Source organism: Nothoprocta perdicaria, unplaced genomic scaffold, assembly GCF_003342845.1.
Source record: "Nothoprocta perdicaria isolate Ctin4 unplaced genomic scaffold, notPer1 scaffold_120, whole genome shotgun sequence".
Taxonomy (NCBI): Eukaryota; Metazoa; Chordata; class Aves; order Tinamiformes; family Tinamidae; genus Nothoprocta; species Nothoprocta perdicaria.
This window is the reverse complement of record NW_020454317.1, coordinates 2,259,357-2,275,012: the sequence shown is the minus strand read 5'-3', so window position 1 is coordinate 2,275,012 and position 15,656 is coordinate 2,259,357. Positions and strand designations below refer to the sequence as shown.

Here is a 15,656-nt window from a genome sequence, read left to right as displayed (position 1 = left end):
CACTTCTTAGATAATGGATCTCAATAATTTTAATATTTACCAAATGGAGAAGTTACTCAAATTTTAAATCACTTCCACTTAGACAAATATGTTAGCTCAACCTTTGCCCATGAAATCCCTTCTAAGCTGAGGAATAATGTGGCAAAGGAAGGTGCATCATTTGTATGGCTTTTGAGAGATGGCAGCAGAGCCTATGGCATGTGATGACCATCTAAAGACACTACATCTCTAAAAGAAGATCCAGCATGTTACAATCTAGCAAGATCCTGTATATGTGGGAAAAAAAAGGAAATTAATGATCAAATTTCATTCAAAAGATTAGGTTCCAGGATATGATAAAGTGAATCGTGCATGGTGACTGCAATCCCCATACTAGTCCATAAGTATCATCAAATCTGGTTTCACAATTTAAATAGATTAAGTCAATTCTAAGCATACATTTAGACCAAGTCTGTACTCAGTGCACTACCTCAGAAATTAAAGGCAGAAAGTACAGCTCGTCCATGACATTCCTTACTTTCAGAATTTTTTCTGCACCTATCTCTGATTTTCAAACTCAACTATCCACCAGGATTCATGACAATTAAGCAATTTTCTAAGAAGTTGGAATCATTACATCCTACATACATATTTTGGACAGAATTGTTGGTTTATTTTCATTCAGAGGGTAATTACGAAGTTTCATGTAATACTGAACTTTGGGAGTACAGGGGAAAAAAGAATCCATGTTCTATCCAGAAACATGAACAATTTAATCAGGACTGTGAAGGGCTTACTTCACGAACTGGGCAAAACAACCAAAGATAAAACAGGAAAGTCTACACTATTCACTGTACTTCAACTACACTTTTATTACTTCTCTGTTTAAACTCAGTATTCGTCAACTGGGATGTCACTTGCTCAAAGACAGCTAGAAGAGCACTAGTTTGCACAGCTTCTTAGCTATAGCTGGGCAGTGACTAAACCGTATAGTATCTAGCCTAGAAGAGGGATTGGATAGTGAGCTAGGACCCCATGAAACTGTACAGCATGAGAGTTGGTTGTCATATATAAAAGTTTACAGGGTAGTGTCTTATATACCTTTTAAAATAGTATACACTATGTCATTCACTTTACCATTATATGGCCAAATACATGCAGTCGCATGATAATACTATAGGTCCCCTCCGTACTTGGAGGGCCTGTCTGGTCAATATGACAGAACACCACATTTGCAGGGATCCATATACTCAGCACCTACTTACATATAGACACTATACACTTGCTTGTATATGCACTATATATACTATAATGCGGTCTGACATTCCCTGTTACATAGCAGATATGAACATGTGATGGCGCATATGTCATGATTTCTGTAATGTGGCTTTTATATAATGGCAACAAGGTGAGGTTGATGACTTAGGCATGGACAGGCTCCATCTGAACTGAAACTGGTTAGGAAAGTGCTCTTACTAATAAAGGCATTAAAAGTCCATAGAAGACAACTCATAGATGGCAACTAATATGCTCAAAAATACTGCAGGATTCCATTTTTCTGTCTTCTTTTCATAAAGACAGTAGTGTAACAACATGAATGAAGATACAAGGACCTTGAACAAGTAGTAAATCAACACTGATAAGCCAACAGAGAACAAAATATTATTTATATCTGCTCTTAAAAAAAAATAGAAAAAAAGAAATAGCAGAATTACCACAGACAGCAGCTGAGTCCCAACTAGTGATAATTGCTTCTCATATACAGAGATTAGCTTTTTGAATTCCAGAACTGACAATAACAACATTTAGAGTAAAATAAGTAAATAAATAAGAAATGGATCTCTTTTGAGCCATAAAGCTACAAAGCTCACAAACAGAACAATGAATTACCAGTAAGTTTTTCAAATCACATTTATGGAAAAATGGGAAAGCAAATGAGTCATTAAACTACTAAACCATTCAGATGATGAGGGAACCGCGAGTATCATATCAAGTACCATGGAAAGAGGAGGAAAGCAATGCATTTATTTCAGAGCTTAGTATTTACCTCGTCAAATAAGGAGAGGGGAAAGGAAAAAACAAAACAAAACCCCTAAAACTTCAAGCAGGTGAAAGTGCAAAAACCTTTGGATTCCCTGAAATTGGAGAACTTCTGCAGAATTAGTCACCTAAACTCAAACTCCCAAAATCAGACACCACAATCTTTGCTATCTGCTATTCTGAACTGAGAAAGCTAACAGAGGGCTGTAAGCTATATAGAAAGTTCACACAATCTCTTTCAGATACAAATTATCAAAGTGTTAGTGACTTTGTAGTTTCTTTTTAGTTTCTTTCTCTGCCAAAGTAGACTTTTCATAATTGCAGCTCATATTGTAGGTCTTAGGGTTCCTTAAAATTATATCTGCACTTCTGGCATGTGCCATTATGTAAGATGCACACTACCAGAAGACATACGTGGTCAGCTTGTTCAAAAGCACCAGACCAAGTTTTAAATTAAATACTGAAGACATATGGAACCCTTTCAGTATGCATGAGTTCATGTATTGCAGAGTTGAAGTTTTAAGATGTAATTTTGGCCCTATCCTCTGACAAGACTTTCCAAGGGAGGGGGGGAGGAATCTTCTCAGATATTTTTATATTGGAAAATAAAAAGATTTGCTTTACCTATGTAAGCAAACACATTTCTGCTAAAATCCTTAAATACAATAACAGAACAAAAGGGCTATATAAATTGCGTTATTTTTCGATTTGAGTTTTGTTGGCCTACCTCCCTCAAGTTGATTAGAGGGTACCCAGACTCAATACAAAAATTTCATTTTACATAAAAGTTTGCTGCATGGTGTTAAGAATGTTTTCACTAGAAAGCCACATGCTGCTCTTCAAAGGAATGAAAGAGTAAAACCTGAGAGAGACTAGTTATGCTTCCCTAAAAGTCAAACAGTGATAAAATGCCTTTAAGTTAAGGGGGAAAAAAATGGAGATTAGGTTCAGGACTATGGTTTGCTAAAGTATTTTAACATTTTATTTTAAAGAAGTTGCAAAAAGCAAAACAAAACGAACAAACAACACACAGCCCTTCCAAAATCTCAAGTCTTGAAAACTGCAATCCAAGCAAGAAGCCTGGGGCCAGCCCCTAGCAGAGCTCAGCAGCACAGTGGACAGCTCTGGCTGTGACCTACCCGGAGACCTTGGTGGCTGACATGCCTGGGCAGCTTTCCATGCATCACACCAGTCTGAATAACTCTTGTCATTCAGTTTGCCACTGACACACATGCATGCCAAAGCAGGGATAAACTGTAGAAAACAGTAGAAAGGTCTACAAAGGATAAAAGGAAACCAAGCTCTGACAGGAGAAGAGAAGTTGGACAATGGTCACAATAGACACCTCAACTGCCCACTGGTATCTGCCCTTCAGGGCAGTTGCTCTTGTCACCAGCTCTGTCATTCTTTTGTTATCAGCAGGCAGGATGTCCTATTTCTTGTAGGGCATCACAGATAGTTAAAGGATTGTCCAAGATGCCATTCTCAGCTATCTGCTATCAGCTGAGAACTGGTTCCTTGTTACTTTTTATTCATCATCATCACTGAATTCCTTCTTACAGATACTTACTGCCCTTCCTGATAACGTGAAGCTGTTTATAGGAAGTCAGAAACAGCCAAGTACCTGTTAGGAAGCAGTCTCAGCAGCCTTGCTGTATGACCTCACCTCAGCTGTTAACAAGCTAAACCCCTTACCCTTTCTTAGTAAAAAGCTTAAGTGCCTCAGCTTCCACTGAACCTGCCTTAAGCTGCCAAACGGGAATAGTAATACTCAGCACTTGCATAACCCTAGTTACAAGCAAGGACTGATTTAAATCTCCCTAAAGAAATAGCCATGAACAAACTTCCTTTACACAGAAGCAAGGCAGAAAGAAGGACTACACTTTCCAAAATGCAAATGACATCAAGAGGCAATAGACAGCTTATAGATAGATAATAGACAAGCGAGTGAACCAATGGGCAAAAGCCTGTCCCAAAGTGGTCTGTATAGAGTCGTGCACACCGTCAAGACTCCAGAACAAAACTCAGACTTTAAAGGCCTCCAGTCTCATGTTCAAACACCTTGTGGCCTCCTCCGGGCAGGAAATGGGGTGTTTCAGTCAACCACATCTGAAATCTCTAGGCTTTCAAGAGTCACTGAGAGGGAAAGCAAGGCCCAAAGACACATGTTGGAGAAAACAGACACCAAACACAGGTCATTTTCATCCATCTGTATCCTACAGCCTCTACAGAGATAAGGATGTAAAGACTCACAAGCAAAAGTGCTCAAGGGATGCTATAAACCATAGCACTGAGGAAAAAATACCCATCTCGGATCTGCAGCTTCTCCACACACGCTAAGCAGCAATTCTTTGCTGTTCCCAGACAAGTACAAAACCAGCCAGCATTCCCATAACTGCCTGTGCTCCCGATTTGCTTTGTAGAGGCACCTGGTGAAGTTCTCAGGCTGCAGCCCCCCAAAAGTACAATGCAAAAGCCCATGCTTTCCACCCACCCAGCCAGACTGCACACAAAAACAGCCTGCACCCTGGAAATAGGGGGAAAATCATAGTGTTTGTGTGTATAGGGGGTTGGAAAGGGTGTCTTATTGGAAGCTTTTCCCTCAGGTAAAACAGTACTATTAAATAGCAGTAAACAGCAAGGGTTTTCTCATGACCAAGAAAGTCTCCATCCTAAATCAGTCCCCAGCGCACATCGCTGTCCCTCTACCAGTCAAACAGAGCACCCAAGCCCAGCAGTGCGGCGGCCTCTGGCTCCCAGGTGGTTTCAGGCAGACTAAAGCACGAGAAGCACCGGGAGTTCCCGCTCCGTGCGCTCTGTCTCCCCGCAGTGGCGGGAGCCGCTGCCCAGGCCCGTCCCCCGGCGCGGGCCCGGCTCTGGCCGGCTGCCACGCACCCGTCCCTGCCCGCGCTCGGCCTGGCCACGCCGCCGAGGCTTCCCCGCTCCCGCCCCCTACGACGGCCGAAGCGGCACGGCGCAAACGGCCGCCAAGGCCGCTCTGACACACGGCAGGGCCCCGACGCGGGCCCGCACTCACCCCTTCATGGTGCGGCCGCGGCACGGCGGATGCTGGCGCCCGCGCTCGCTGCGTGCAGGCCCCGGCGGCGCAGCTCCGGCCTCACCCTCCTGCTCGCCCCGGGCAGCGCTGGCGGCTCAGCCTCCGGCTCCCGCTCCACATGGGCCTCCGCCGCCGCCGCCCGTCCGCGCCCCACCCCCACCGTGACCCCTCACCTCACGCCGCGCGCGCGCTCACGCACCCACTCATGGCCGTGACCCCCCCTCCCTCCCGCCCTTCTTGCGGGCCACGCATGCGCTGAGCCGGGCTGCGCCGGGCTAGCCCGGGCCGGGCCCGCCCCCGCGCCCTTACGCCGCGGCGGGGGGGGGAGGCAGCGCGCGGCAGCTCCCACGTGACCTTGCTGGGCTCTGCCGGGGGGGCGGAGCTGCTGCTCGTCACGTGGCGCGGGGCGGGCAACCGTGCGCGCTGGCGCCTGACGCTGTGTTTCTCCCCCTCTCCGTTTTGGGCGCGGGAGGGGCGCTTTTGTCGTCCTCTCCCTCCTCTCTCCCCCCACTTTTTTTTCCCCCCCGGGCGGCAGTGAAAAACAGCAAACAAGTTCAAGCTAAGGTACGAGTTTTACCCGGAACTGGAAGCGCAGCCGCTGGCCCGTACCGGGCGCTTCCTGCGTCCGCCTCCTCGGGCGCTCGAGAGGGCGGCGCATGCGCGCGGGGGCGCTCATCAGCTGATCGGCCGCCGGACGGAGCCGGCCGCGGGGTGGCTGTTGCGGCCGCCGAGCGCAGGTGAGGCCCCTTCCCGCTGCCGCCCCGGCTTCCGAGGCCCCGGTCTGCTCTGCTTCCCCGCCTTGCTGCGCAGCGTCTGCGTGCCGGCTCGTTCCGGCTCCTGATGAGCTTTGCGCCAGGTCGTGCGGGGCGGGAAGCAACGGCCCCTCCCGTGACCGTTAGCGGTTAGGCGTGCGGCCTTTCCCCCATTCCTCCCGCTTACCTCCGTGCCCCCCCCCGCCTGAGGGAGAGCTCATCAGTCCGGCACGGCCCCCGCACCCGCCGGCGCTGGGCGGCGCGGCCCGGCGGGAGCGGCACGAGCTGCCCTCGCCGCGGCCCTGCGGAGGGAGCGCGGCGGGCCGGCCTCCAGATGCGTCGCGTATTCGGCGCCGATGTGTGTTATTTTTACCAGCCTGTCTTTTAGTGGGAGTCTTCAATCTCATTATTTATTAATTTATTCACTCCTTGCAGGAAGGAAAATAGTTGAGTAATAGAAAAAAAGGCTTGAAAGTAGCCTACCAAAGAGAGCTTCACCGCTCACAAGCGTTAGGAGAAAATGCCTGATGGCATCCATCCCAGCAGTACCTGGGAAAGCACTGTGAGGAGAAGCAATGGTAATAGCCAGGTTCCCTGGGCTGCTTTGCATCTTCCCTTGGAAGGATGAAATTGAGCCTTGTTGTTCTTAGTTGTGCAGTTAACATGTTGCAGGCTTAGGGAACTGGAACACATTACCGCCTCGACTAGTGGCAACTTTTTTTCCTAAGTGAAAGGACCTGTGGGGCTTCAAATACTGATGAAAAATCAAATGTTTTTCTTGTTTGTATATCTAGTGATAAAATCCTAATCTGGAGTTTCTAGATGAGATTCCAAACATCACATTTAAAACTCACTTAAATTCAAGAAAATGTCCTCAGGAAACTGGGTTCTAAATGATACTATTCTTGTCCCAAATGTCTGTGATAAATTTTTGACAATGTATGAATATATGTGTTCATTAAATGCAGTGATTTTTTTTTTTTTTTTTTTTTTTTTTTGCTATTTTCTGTTGATTAGGGACTTTTGATTCCAGATGAAGTGTTTTGGAGTTTTTTTAAAAAATGCTAATGGTTTTATTCATTGTAACGCAACACTACGGTGAAAGTACATTGGATACTTGATATCTTGTGATACTCAAATGCTAATACTTGATGTGGTGGAGAAGAGGTTGCAAAGGAGTAAAATTTGCTAATCAAATGCTAAAGGTAGTTTATTGGCAGAGTCATTTGTAGCAATTCACCAGAAAATGTGCTCAGGGTGGATTAGCGTTTCACAAATTTTTTGAATGTGTTTGAATAAAAGAGGCAGTTCCTTAAAATATTATGAATTGTTTGATTGTATGATGCTGACTTTCATCTGCTGTAGATCTGTGGAGTGAAAATGTTTTGCAGTTCTTCTAAAGGTATTTTGATGGGTATCATGATTAACAGTATCTACGTTTTATTATTTTTGCTTTAAGAAATTGTGAAATCAATGCCTACAGGTTTTCAATTTAAAAAAAAATAATTTTTTCTCTGCATTTGCCAATATGTCAAATATCCTTCTTTCTTCCTCTTATGGAGGAGGAAAAAAAAATTGTTCTATAATCAGGAGTCAAAGCAAGACTATAAAAAAAAAAAAAAAAAAGACAGACAACCCTAAAACACAGTTTTTGGGGCAGGGAAAGGAAAGATTAAGACATGTAGAAAATGTCTGCTAGTATCAGCTGACTGTTTAAATGGGAGTGGAAGTTTTGTGTCGCAATAGCAACAAGTTCTCAATTTCCTGTAAGTCCAGTCTTCCCGTTTTCAAATCACAAATCTTTTTCTCCCATGGGTGAACCTAGTAAAGTTCACCCATGAAAGATTAATACACCATGCTCAAATTTTACATAGTTCTGGCTTAAATTTAGCCCTTATTTTGATCTACATGTGTATTAACTCTTTCCCCTCATCACTCTTCACATAATCTATAAACTTCAATCTGCTTCTGCACCTTCTTTCCCCCCTCCCCCCCCCCTCAAGTATGACTTAATATATTTATCTTCCAAATGCACCTGGGTACTGAGATTACATGTTACCATCTTAAGTGGTGTTAGACCATCAGGCTATCAGATGATTTTCCTGGAGGGTTCACGGAATCACAGAATGGTTAAGGTTGGAAGGGAGGGTCCTGTAGAGGTCATCTAGTCCAACCACTCTGCTCAAGCAGGGACACCTAGAGCATGTGGCACAGGGTCGCATCCAGGTTGGTTTTGAAGACCTCCAGAGAAGGAGACCTCTCTGGACAGCCTGTTCCAAGGCTCTGTCACCCTCACAGGAAAGAGATTCTTCTTCATATGGAGATGGAACTTCCTGTGTTTCAACTTACACCCATTGCCTCTTGTCCTGTCACTGGCCACCACTGAGAAGACTTTGGTCCCCTCCTCGCTACATTCCCCCTTCATGTACTTATACATATTAATCAGATCCCCTCTCAATCTTCTATTCTCCAGGCTAAAGAGGCCCAGCTCACCAAGTCTGTTCTCATACCATAGATGTTCCAATCCCTTCATCATCTTTGTTGCTCTCCACTGGACCCTCTCTAGAAGCTGCATGTCCCTCTTGTATTGGGGATCCCAGAACTGCACACAGTACTCCAGGTCCAGCCTTACCAGAGCTAAGGAGAGGGGCACGGATCTCTCAACCTGCTGGCAGCGCTCCTCCTGATGCAGGCCAATATCCCATTGGCTACGAGAGCACGCTGCTGGCTCATGCTTAACTTGCCGAGGAGTTCATGCACTAGGACTCCCTCTCTGTGGATCTGCTTTCCAGCAGGTCAACCTGCTGTACCAATGCCTGGAGTTATTCCTCCCCAGGTGCAGGACACTGCACTTGTCCTTGCTGAACCTCATGAGAGAAACTACAGTTAGAGGCAGTAATGCTGACTCTTCGACAATCTCTTTTTAGTTCCTGAGTTCAAAGAATTCATTCTTGAGCTTTTCCTCCACGCTATTAAATTCATTGCTTGCCAGTTTAAGCTCTATTCCTAATCAGTTATCTTCTGTCTTTTTAAAAGAGTAGAAGGATTGATTGAAGAATAACTTAGTTGATAGCTTTTGTTACTTTGGTGTAGACCAGAAAATGTTGCATGCTAGCCAGGTAATGGTTGTTTTCTTTCTTTAGTTTGTTTTACTGTAGCTCCCAGAAAAGTATTAGCAGCTATATAGCAGCTGTTGCAAGGAACTGAAATAGATTTTTCTTGCTTGTCTGTATTGCAAAGGCAAGAATCATTTTTCTGTTCTCTTTTCTTTTTCCTCTCTCTCTCTTTTTTTTTTTTTTTTTTTTTTTTTTTTATTTGGAAATACTGAGATACTTATGAACAGTAATATCCCCATGTTTTTTAGAATGGAACACTCTTAAGGGAAACAGATGATATACTCATCTGGAATATCATGCTAGTTGACTCTTACTCACTATCTTCAAGCATGTGACTAGCGTTCCATCTGAATGGAGAGAAATGGAGACTAGGCCAGGAGATGAAGGGGAATGAAGCTAAATGTCTCACCTTTTTTCTTCTGCTAGAAATGAGTTAATATTGCTTGCTGGCTTGCAAGGGTGATTTGTGAAGAAGACTGAATCTTCTGAATGTTATTCTTGTATACCTCTTTATGCTCTGTTTCCTCTTTTGAAAGTGGATAGTAAGGCTTATGCTAAATTCTTGCGTTTGGTAATATGGTGATGTGTTCTACAGTCTATCTCATGTAAACTTTTTGTCTTTACAGTTATTTCTCCCCTTTTTGTGAATTTTTGTCAGAGCACTGCCATTTTCTTTAAAAGATTTACCTTTTGTCACTGTTTCTTTAAATTTCACTTTGATGTGTGGCTGCTATAACAACATTTGTCATATAATGTCTGGCTTTACAGAAATGATACACCTACTCTGAAAACCGCTAAAATTTATATCAAGTTATATACTTATACAGGCTTGTCTAATACTAATTTTTAGGAGCAGTTCTCATTCTCTCTGGAAATAATTTATCTGGCAGTAGTCTGAACCAATCATGGCATAGCTTTGTCACAGTTTTGTCATCGTTTATAGCATTTTAGGGAGTCTTTTGTTGATATCTTAAAATCAGAAGACATCAAGGATTGCTAAATCTAATACAGGAGACTGTCACCCGCAGCCACATTTTTATAACCTAGAGCTTTCTCCTTTGGCAATCTGGCATCTGTTTAATCCTGAGAAGAATAATCCTAAATACCAGGATTACCACAATTAACTGCTGAGACTATTTCTAGGGACACAGGACAGTGTTCCCGGAGAGTACCTCTACCATTAAAGTGTCTGTTAATCAACTGAAGATTACCCATATTTAATAGATTTTCATGGCTGAATGAAGCCTTTGAAAAAACCTTGAAAAGGATTTCATAGCCTTGGTGAGTTTCAGATGACCAGCCTGTCCATCATAACTCTTCCTACCAGACTGCATCCCAAGAAGAATGCAGAAACCTGACCTGTGAAGATGTAGTGTTATCTTTGCTGTGTTCCCACCTCTGGGATATTATCAGCTGTGCTCGTATGCTGTGGCGGGGATGGTAGAGGTGTTGTTTGGGACTGCAGAGAAGATGAAGTGAACAGAATAATTCCTGTTAAAGGATTATCTTAATTGAAAAAAAATCTCTTTGGAGAAATTAATATTGATAGCATATAGATAACTTTGGGAAAGACATTAAAAGATAACTGTTGTGTGAATTTTCTCTAGAATCTTGAAATCTTCATTACTGTGGCATCAATACATATCACGCTGTAGGTGTTCAGGCAACAGCCGCCATATGTCCTTTAAACAATGTTAAAACTTAATGCAACTCTGGCAGTTTAAAGAAGCTGTAAATACTTTATATAATTAAGCAGAATCTCCAAGTATGACTCATCTTTCTTTAAAACATCAAGATGAAGTTTTCTGATACAGGGGAAGACTGCCTCAGTATAACTTCCTTTTATTGGATTCCTTTGCCCCGTGTGTGCGTGCTGTGATTCCAGCCAGCTGGCTCATTGTACAGAAGTGCTGTAAAAGAGTACTCCTATATGGTAAGGGTATGAGATTTGTCTCAAAGTCTTCCATGCCAACTTATTCACACTTATGAGCTTGTGCTCAGTACTATGAGTGTACTGTGAGCTTGTGCTCAGTATTTTTGTTTACAGCATTTGGGGACAATGCATTAGGTAGTGGTGAAGCTTGTAAAGAAGCTGGTATATTATCATCGAGTCAGTTGTAAAATTAAGCCTAGCTACAAATCTAGAAATATTTTTTTATGAGGTTGCATGTCTTTTATATCATATGTCTATGATTCTTTCTTACTATTCAGGAGTAGTGAACTGTAGTGAAGTTTGTTCTTCTAATTCCTTATGATTTTGGGTTCACCTCATTTTGATGGTGTTATCTGAAATGCTAAAGCAGCATGAAATATTTCAAGTAATTATGCCAAATGCACCTAAACCAAAGTGACTAAACTAAATTGAAATGTTTTCTTTTTAATTAAAGCAGGGATGGATTTAATTTTGCAGTAATGTTAGCAAGGTTATTTCCTATTAAAAATAATAATTCATTATAAGAAATAATGGAAGGATGACCCATTTCAACCTATAGAGTGCTTGTGGAGAAACATGCTGGACTTCCTGGAGAGGAAAGAAGCACTGGTGTACTGTTCCCATAGGCATGTATCTATTTATCCGAAGGAAAATGATAACGAGTTGTAGGATGGGCTTCATGGTTCACAATTTCACTTTGTAGCTGTTGTCTTTCCTGAAGCCCCTTGCAGCTATTGTCTTTTCTGAAGGCATCAGACTTCAGGAAAAGTGTCATGTGCTAACAGTGACATCATAATTCTAGTTCTTGTCATTTCTCCTGAAAGCACCTCTATTTACCTGTGTGCTGAGTAGCAATATGGGCAGCAACCAAGGAAGAGAGTAAGCGATTTATGGGTCCCAAGAACAAATTGCAAGCAAAATGAATTATTGCATCTAAATCTTCAGTTTCTAACAGAGCATTGCATGTGCAGACTCTTAACCTGTCAAGGGCTGAGGTGGTCTCAAAGTGTTCTGTGGCATTATCCACATATCTAAATGGAAATCTGTACTGTTGAGTATGTATCATCTCCTCTGGAGATCTTCAAAGCCTGCCTGGATGTGACCCTGTGCCACATGTTCTGTGTGTCTCCGCTTGAGCAGCGGGGTTGGACTTCATGATCTCTAGAGGTCCCTTTAATCATCCTGTGATTCTGTGAGTTTAAGAAAAAGTACTTCTGGCTCTGAACTTAGGGCAAGAATGTTGCCTATAAGGTTCTCAGATGCTTGTAGGGAAGGCATGGCATGGGGAATAAGGCATTACTCTGAGCACAGAAAATGGATCCTGCATCGTTTTCTTAAACTGTAGGTTTAGGAGGAGTGGTTGATGCGTCAGATGATTGTGCTACCATTCAGAAGGAATCTCAATAGGCTGAAGACAGGACTCCTAAAAAGTTCAATATAAGAAAATTCAAAATCTTGTACTCCATACATCATGCCAGACTGTGGACCAGCTGGCTGGAGAACAGCTTTGTAGGGAAAAAAATGAGGGTTCAAGTGGCCAGTAAGTAGAATATGAGCCAGCATTGTACCCTAGTAGAAAAAAACAGCCGGCTGTTAGGAGTGTTGCCATCAGGTTGAGGGAGGTGATCATTCACCTCTGTTCAGCTCTGGTGTGGCTGCATTGGGAGTGCTGAGTCCAGTTCTGGGTTTACCAATGCAGGAAAGACACAGGTGTTCCAGAGTGCACCCAGCAAAGGGCCACAAAGATGAGAAAGGGTTTGAAGCATCTTCCACACAAAGACACTAAGACAACTGGGAGTGTCTAGCCTGCAGAAGAAAAAGCTCAGGTGAATCTTACCAGTGTGCACAAATAACTGATGGGAGGAAGGACAGAAGATGGATCCAGATTCTTCTCTATCATATTCAGTGAAAGAAAAAGAAGCAGTAGCCACAATCTGAAATACAGGAAGCTTTATTTAAATGTAAGAAAACATTTTTTCTGGGAAGATGGTCAAGCATTAGAACAGGTCACCAGCGCAGTCACACAATCTCCATACTACGAGGTGTTTAGAAACCATCTAGATAAAATTCTGTCTGTTCTATTTGACCACCTTTGAGCCGAGGGTTGGAACTAGATTATCTCCAGAGGCGTCATCATTGATTCTGTGATTGAGAAGTCTGGAATTTTCTTTGGTTTATTATGCTAAACTTACAACCATGCATAAGATTAAAGAGCAAATTTCTGAAAATATTGTTGAGCTTCTATTGTAAATGCCCTTTGTTCTGGGCATGTGGGGTTTTTTGTTGGTTTTTTGTTGGTTTTTCTTTTTTTTTTTTTGTGTTGAATGACTTATGCATTTGTCAAGTAATTTAGGCATAGCATTTTTAATATTTCCTCCTAAAAATGTTTCTGTTGAAAGGAGAAGTATAAACTGTCCATTTTACAATAAATCTGTGACTATATATATCATAAATTTTATGAGGCCTTTACAGCACATCCTGTTCTGTACTAAAATCTGTTCAGTTGAACTAAGCAATGTGTAGACAGTGGGTTGTGCTCAGTAGTATCCTGTCCAGAGTGAGAACTTGTTCGGTCTAGGTTTCAGTTAGAGGAGGAGGAAGGAGAGAAATTTTCTTTGGAAAACTTCTTATCCGATCAAGTTTGGAAAAAATTATCAGGCTTTCCTGAATATTGCACTTTAGGACTTGTATTCAGTGTGTGTTGTGTTGTTTTGTTTTGTTTGTTTGTTTTTACATAATGCTGCTGACTCTAAATAGTCTTGTGCTATTTACTATAGTTTAGATTATTGTATTAATGGATCAAATTGGGACAAAGGCTTAATTTTAAACTTTATGGAATTAGTATTGTGAATTTGCAATGATTGCAGGGAACTCTTCAGATTGTGCAGTCTCTGGGGAGAGAGACTGCATAGCTCTTGTCTTTTGTACAACAGATGGAGCATGATGGTGCGCAGCTACCTTTGCTGACAGATTCCAGCAGCTGACATTTAATGTGGAGCATCAGTCTATGTAATTAAAGTTTGGATACTATGTGATTTCATCAATGCTTCTGCTGCCTATAGAAGTATTGTGTGTGTGCTCGTTTGTTTTTTAAAAACAGCAGGGAGTCACCACAAATTTACAATTTGAGAGAATCAATACGTATTCTTAAACTCAGTTTGTGTTTCACCGTCTTTGACAGTGGCCTATGCAGTCTGTTAAATGCTGCCATTAACCTGTGGCAGAACAGAACATGGAGAACTCCTATAGCTGGACTGGCTCTGGCAGAAAGCCCTCTCTTGCAAGGATTTTTATAGTATGATCTTGGAGCCTTTGGTACAGTGGGATTGTTGGTTTTGTAGGAGGTCCTTAAAATGAATTATGCTATATATAATTTCTTCTTTTTGCTACTATGCAGTTCAGGAGGGCAGTTCAACAGCCTGGAGGATCACTTGTGTTGCTATTGCGGCATTCCTCTGTGCTGCTGGGGGAGAGCACAGTGACTCATCAAGTCAGGTGGTTGTGGCTCTGCTGTGTGTCGGGAATTTCTTTCCCCTCTGCAGCAGGCTTCCTCATCCTTCTGTGCAGGGGCACTAGAAGGACACTTATTTCCTATACTATGGTGCTTAACTGCTGACTTTTGGCTTTACCTTTAGATTTTTTGTTCCTCCTGGATTCTGCAAAACGTGGTAAGAATCTTTGTTTGTTAAATAATCCTGGATTTTACTATTTTCGGTAAAGGGAATATTTCCAAAAATCACAACAGGATCCTTATTTTGAGTAACTCTTTGTAGTAGGGCAATTAATTCTGTAAATTGTGGGACTGATCAACTCTTTGAATCAAAAACAAGGCACTGTAACAGAAAACGGATTTCTCCTGCACCTAAAAGAGCATTTGGGGGTGGAGGGGTGGCAGGAAGGCTTTGGGTAGCCAAATTACTCCACTAGGAAGAAATGTAGATGATAATGAAGGACAATAACTGGAATTTTCTAAGTGATGGATATAAAGGGACTTTTTATGATTTAATAATTCATGCATCAGTGTGAGATGGCTCTGAAGCAAGTAATGTTTTCTGAGTATATTAAGCAAAATATGCACATGTTAAAGCTTGAAAGCAGGTTTAAAGTTAGTAGTGCTCCTCTTTATTAAGACAATTTCCCCCTTATAGCTTACATAGGATACAAACTGCATCTCTGTTGATTACATAGGAATTAAAATTAAGCGAGTACACTTTATTGGTGTGCTACTTCACTTTGTAGATGGGAGGCCTCTGGAAGGCTGTAAAGAATTCTATATGTTTCCAAAATGGCTAGCTGCTTTGTCCTCTGAGGTCAGTAGCTACTACCTGCACACATATAAAGTGTGGTTTAGCAAATTCTGATATGCTTTAGGAAGTTCACTTTCATCTGGGGACTAGCATGGTGGACACTGAAGAGTGTAGGATAAAACATCTCTGCCCTCAAAGACTTTTTCTTTGTCTAAAACAGAAATCTGTAAAGCCAGTAGACAAACAGCAGAGAACTGTGCAAACAGCAGTGTTATGTTAAATTATGTTCAATGTTAAGACACACAGCCCCTTACAAAAGAGGTCAGCTTCACATTGGGCTTTAGTCTGTTTGTACTTTTGTTTGGAGCTGCATAAGAGGGGCAATACAAGTTTGTGTTTAAAAGGAGTCAGTGTAGATGATAAAGATAGGAATAAAATTGAATTTATCAGTGTGTTCATAGGTGATCTTATGAAGTAATGCCATTCCATGTAAATTTGTTTGGATGAGAAATGGGGAAGGACCCTCTAAAG

At 42.3% G+C, this 15,656-nt stretch overlaps 2 protein-coding genes across 4 annotated transcripts in view; one reads left to right on the top strand and one right to left on the bottom strand.

Moving 5' to 3' along the window:
* The window catches only part of NAA50 (N(alpha)-acetyltransferase 50, NatE catalytic subunit), an 18,826-nt gene extending 13,736 nt beyond the window's left edge, over positions 1-5,090 (bottom strand). Inside the window, exon 1 of one of the 2 annotated variants that reach the window (XM_026054265.1) lies at positions 5,057-5,090. In XM_026054265.1, the coding sequence (XP_025910050.1) occupies positions 5,057-5,064 (8 nt within the window). In that variant the 5' untranslated portion in view covers positions 5,065-5,090. The remainder of the gene's footprint in view (positions 1-5,056) is intronic. The other variant, XM_026054266.1, reaches the window with a different exon arrangement.
* Positions 5,091-5,745: 655 nt separating this feature from the next.
* The window catches only part of ATP6V1A (ATPase H+ transporting V1 subunit A), a 29,272-nt gene continuing 19,361 nt past the window's right edge, over positions 5,746-15,656 (top strand). Inside the window, exon 1 of one of the 2 annotated variants that reach the window (XM_026054262.1) lies at positions 5,746-5,814. The gene's annotated coding sequence lies outside the window, so the exon portion shown is untranslated. Of the gene's footprint in view, positions 5,815-14,433; positions 14,547-15,656 lie in introns of those variants that run through there. The other variant, XM_026054261.1, reaches the window with a different exon arrangement.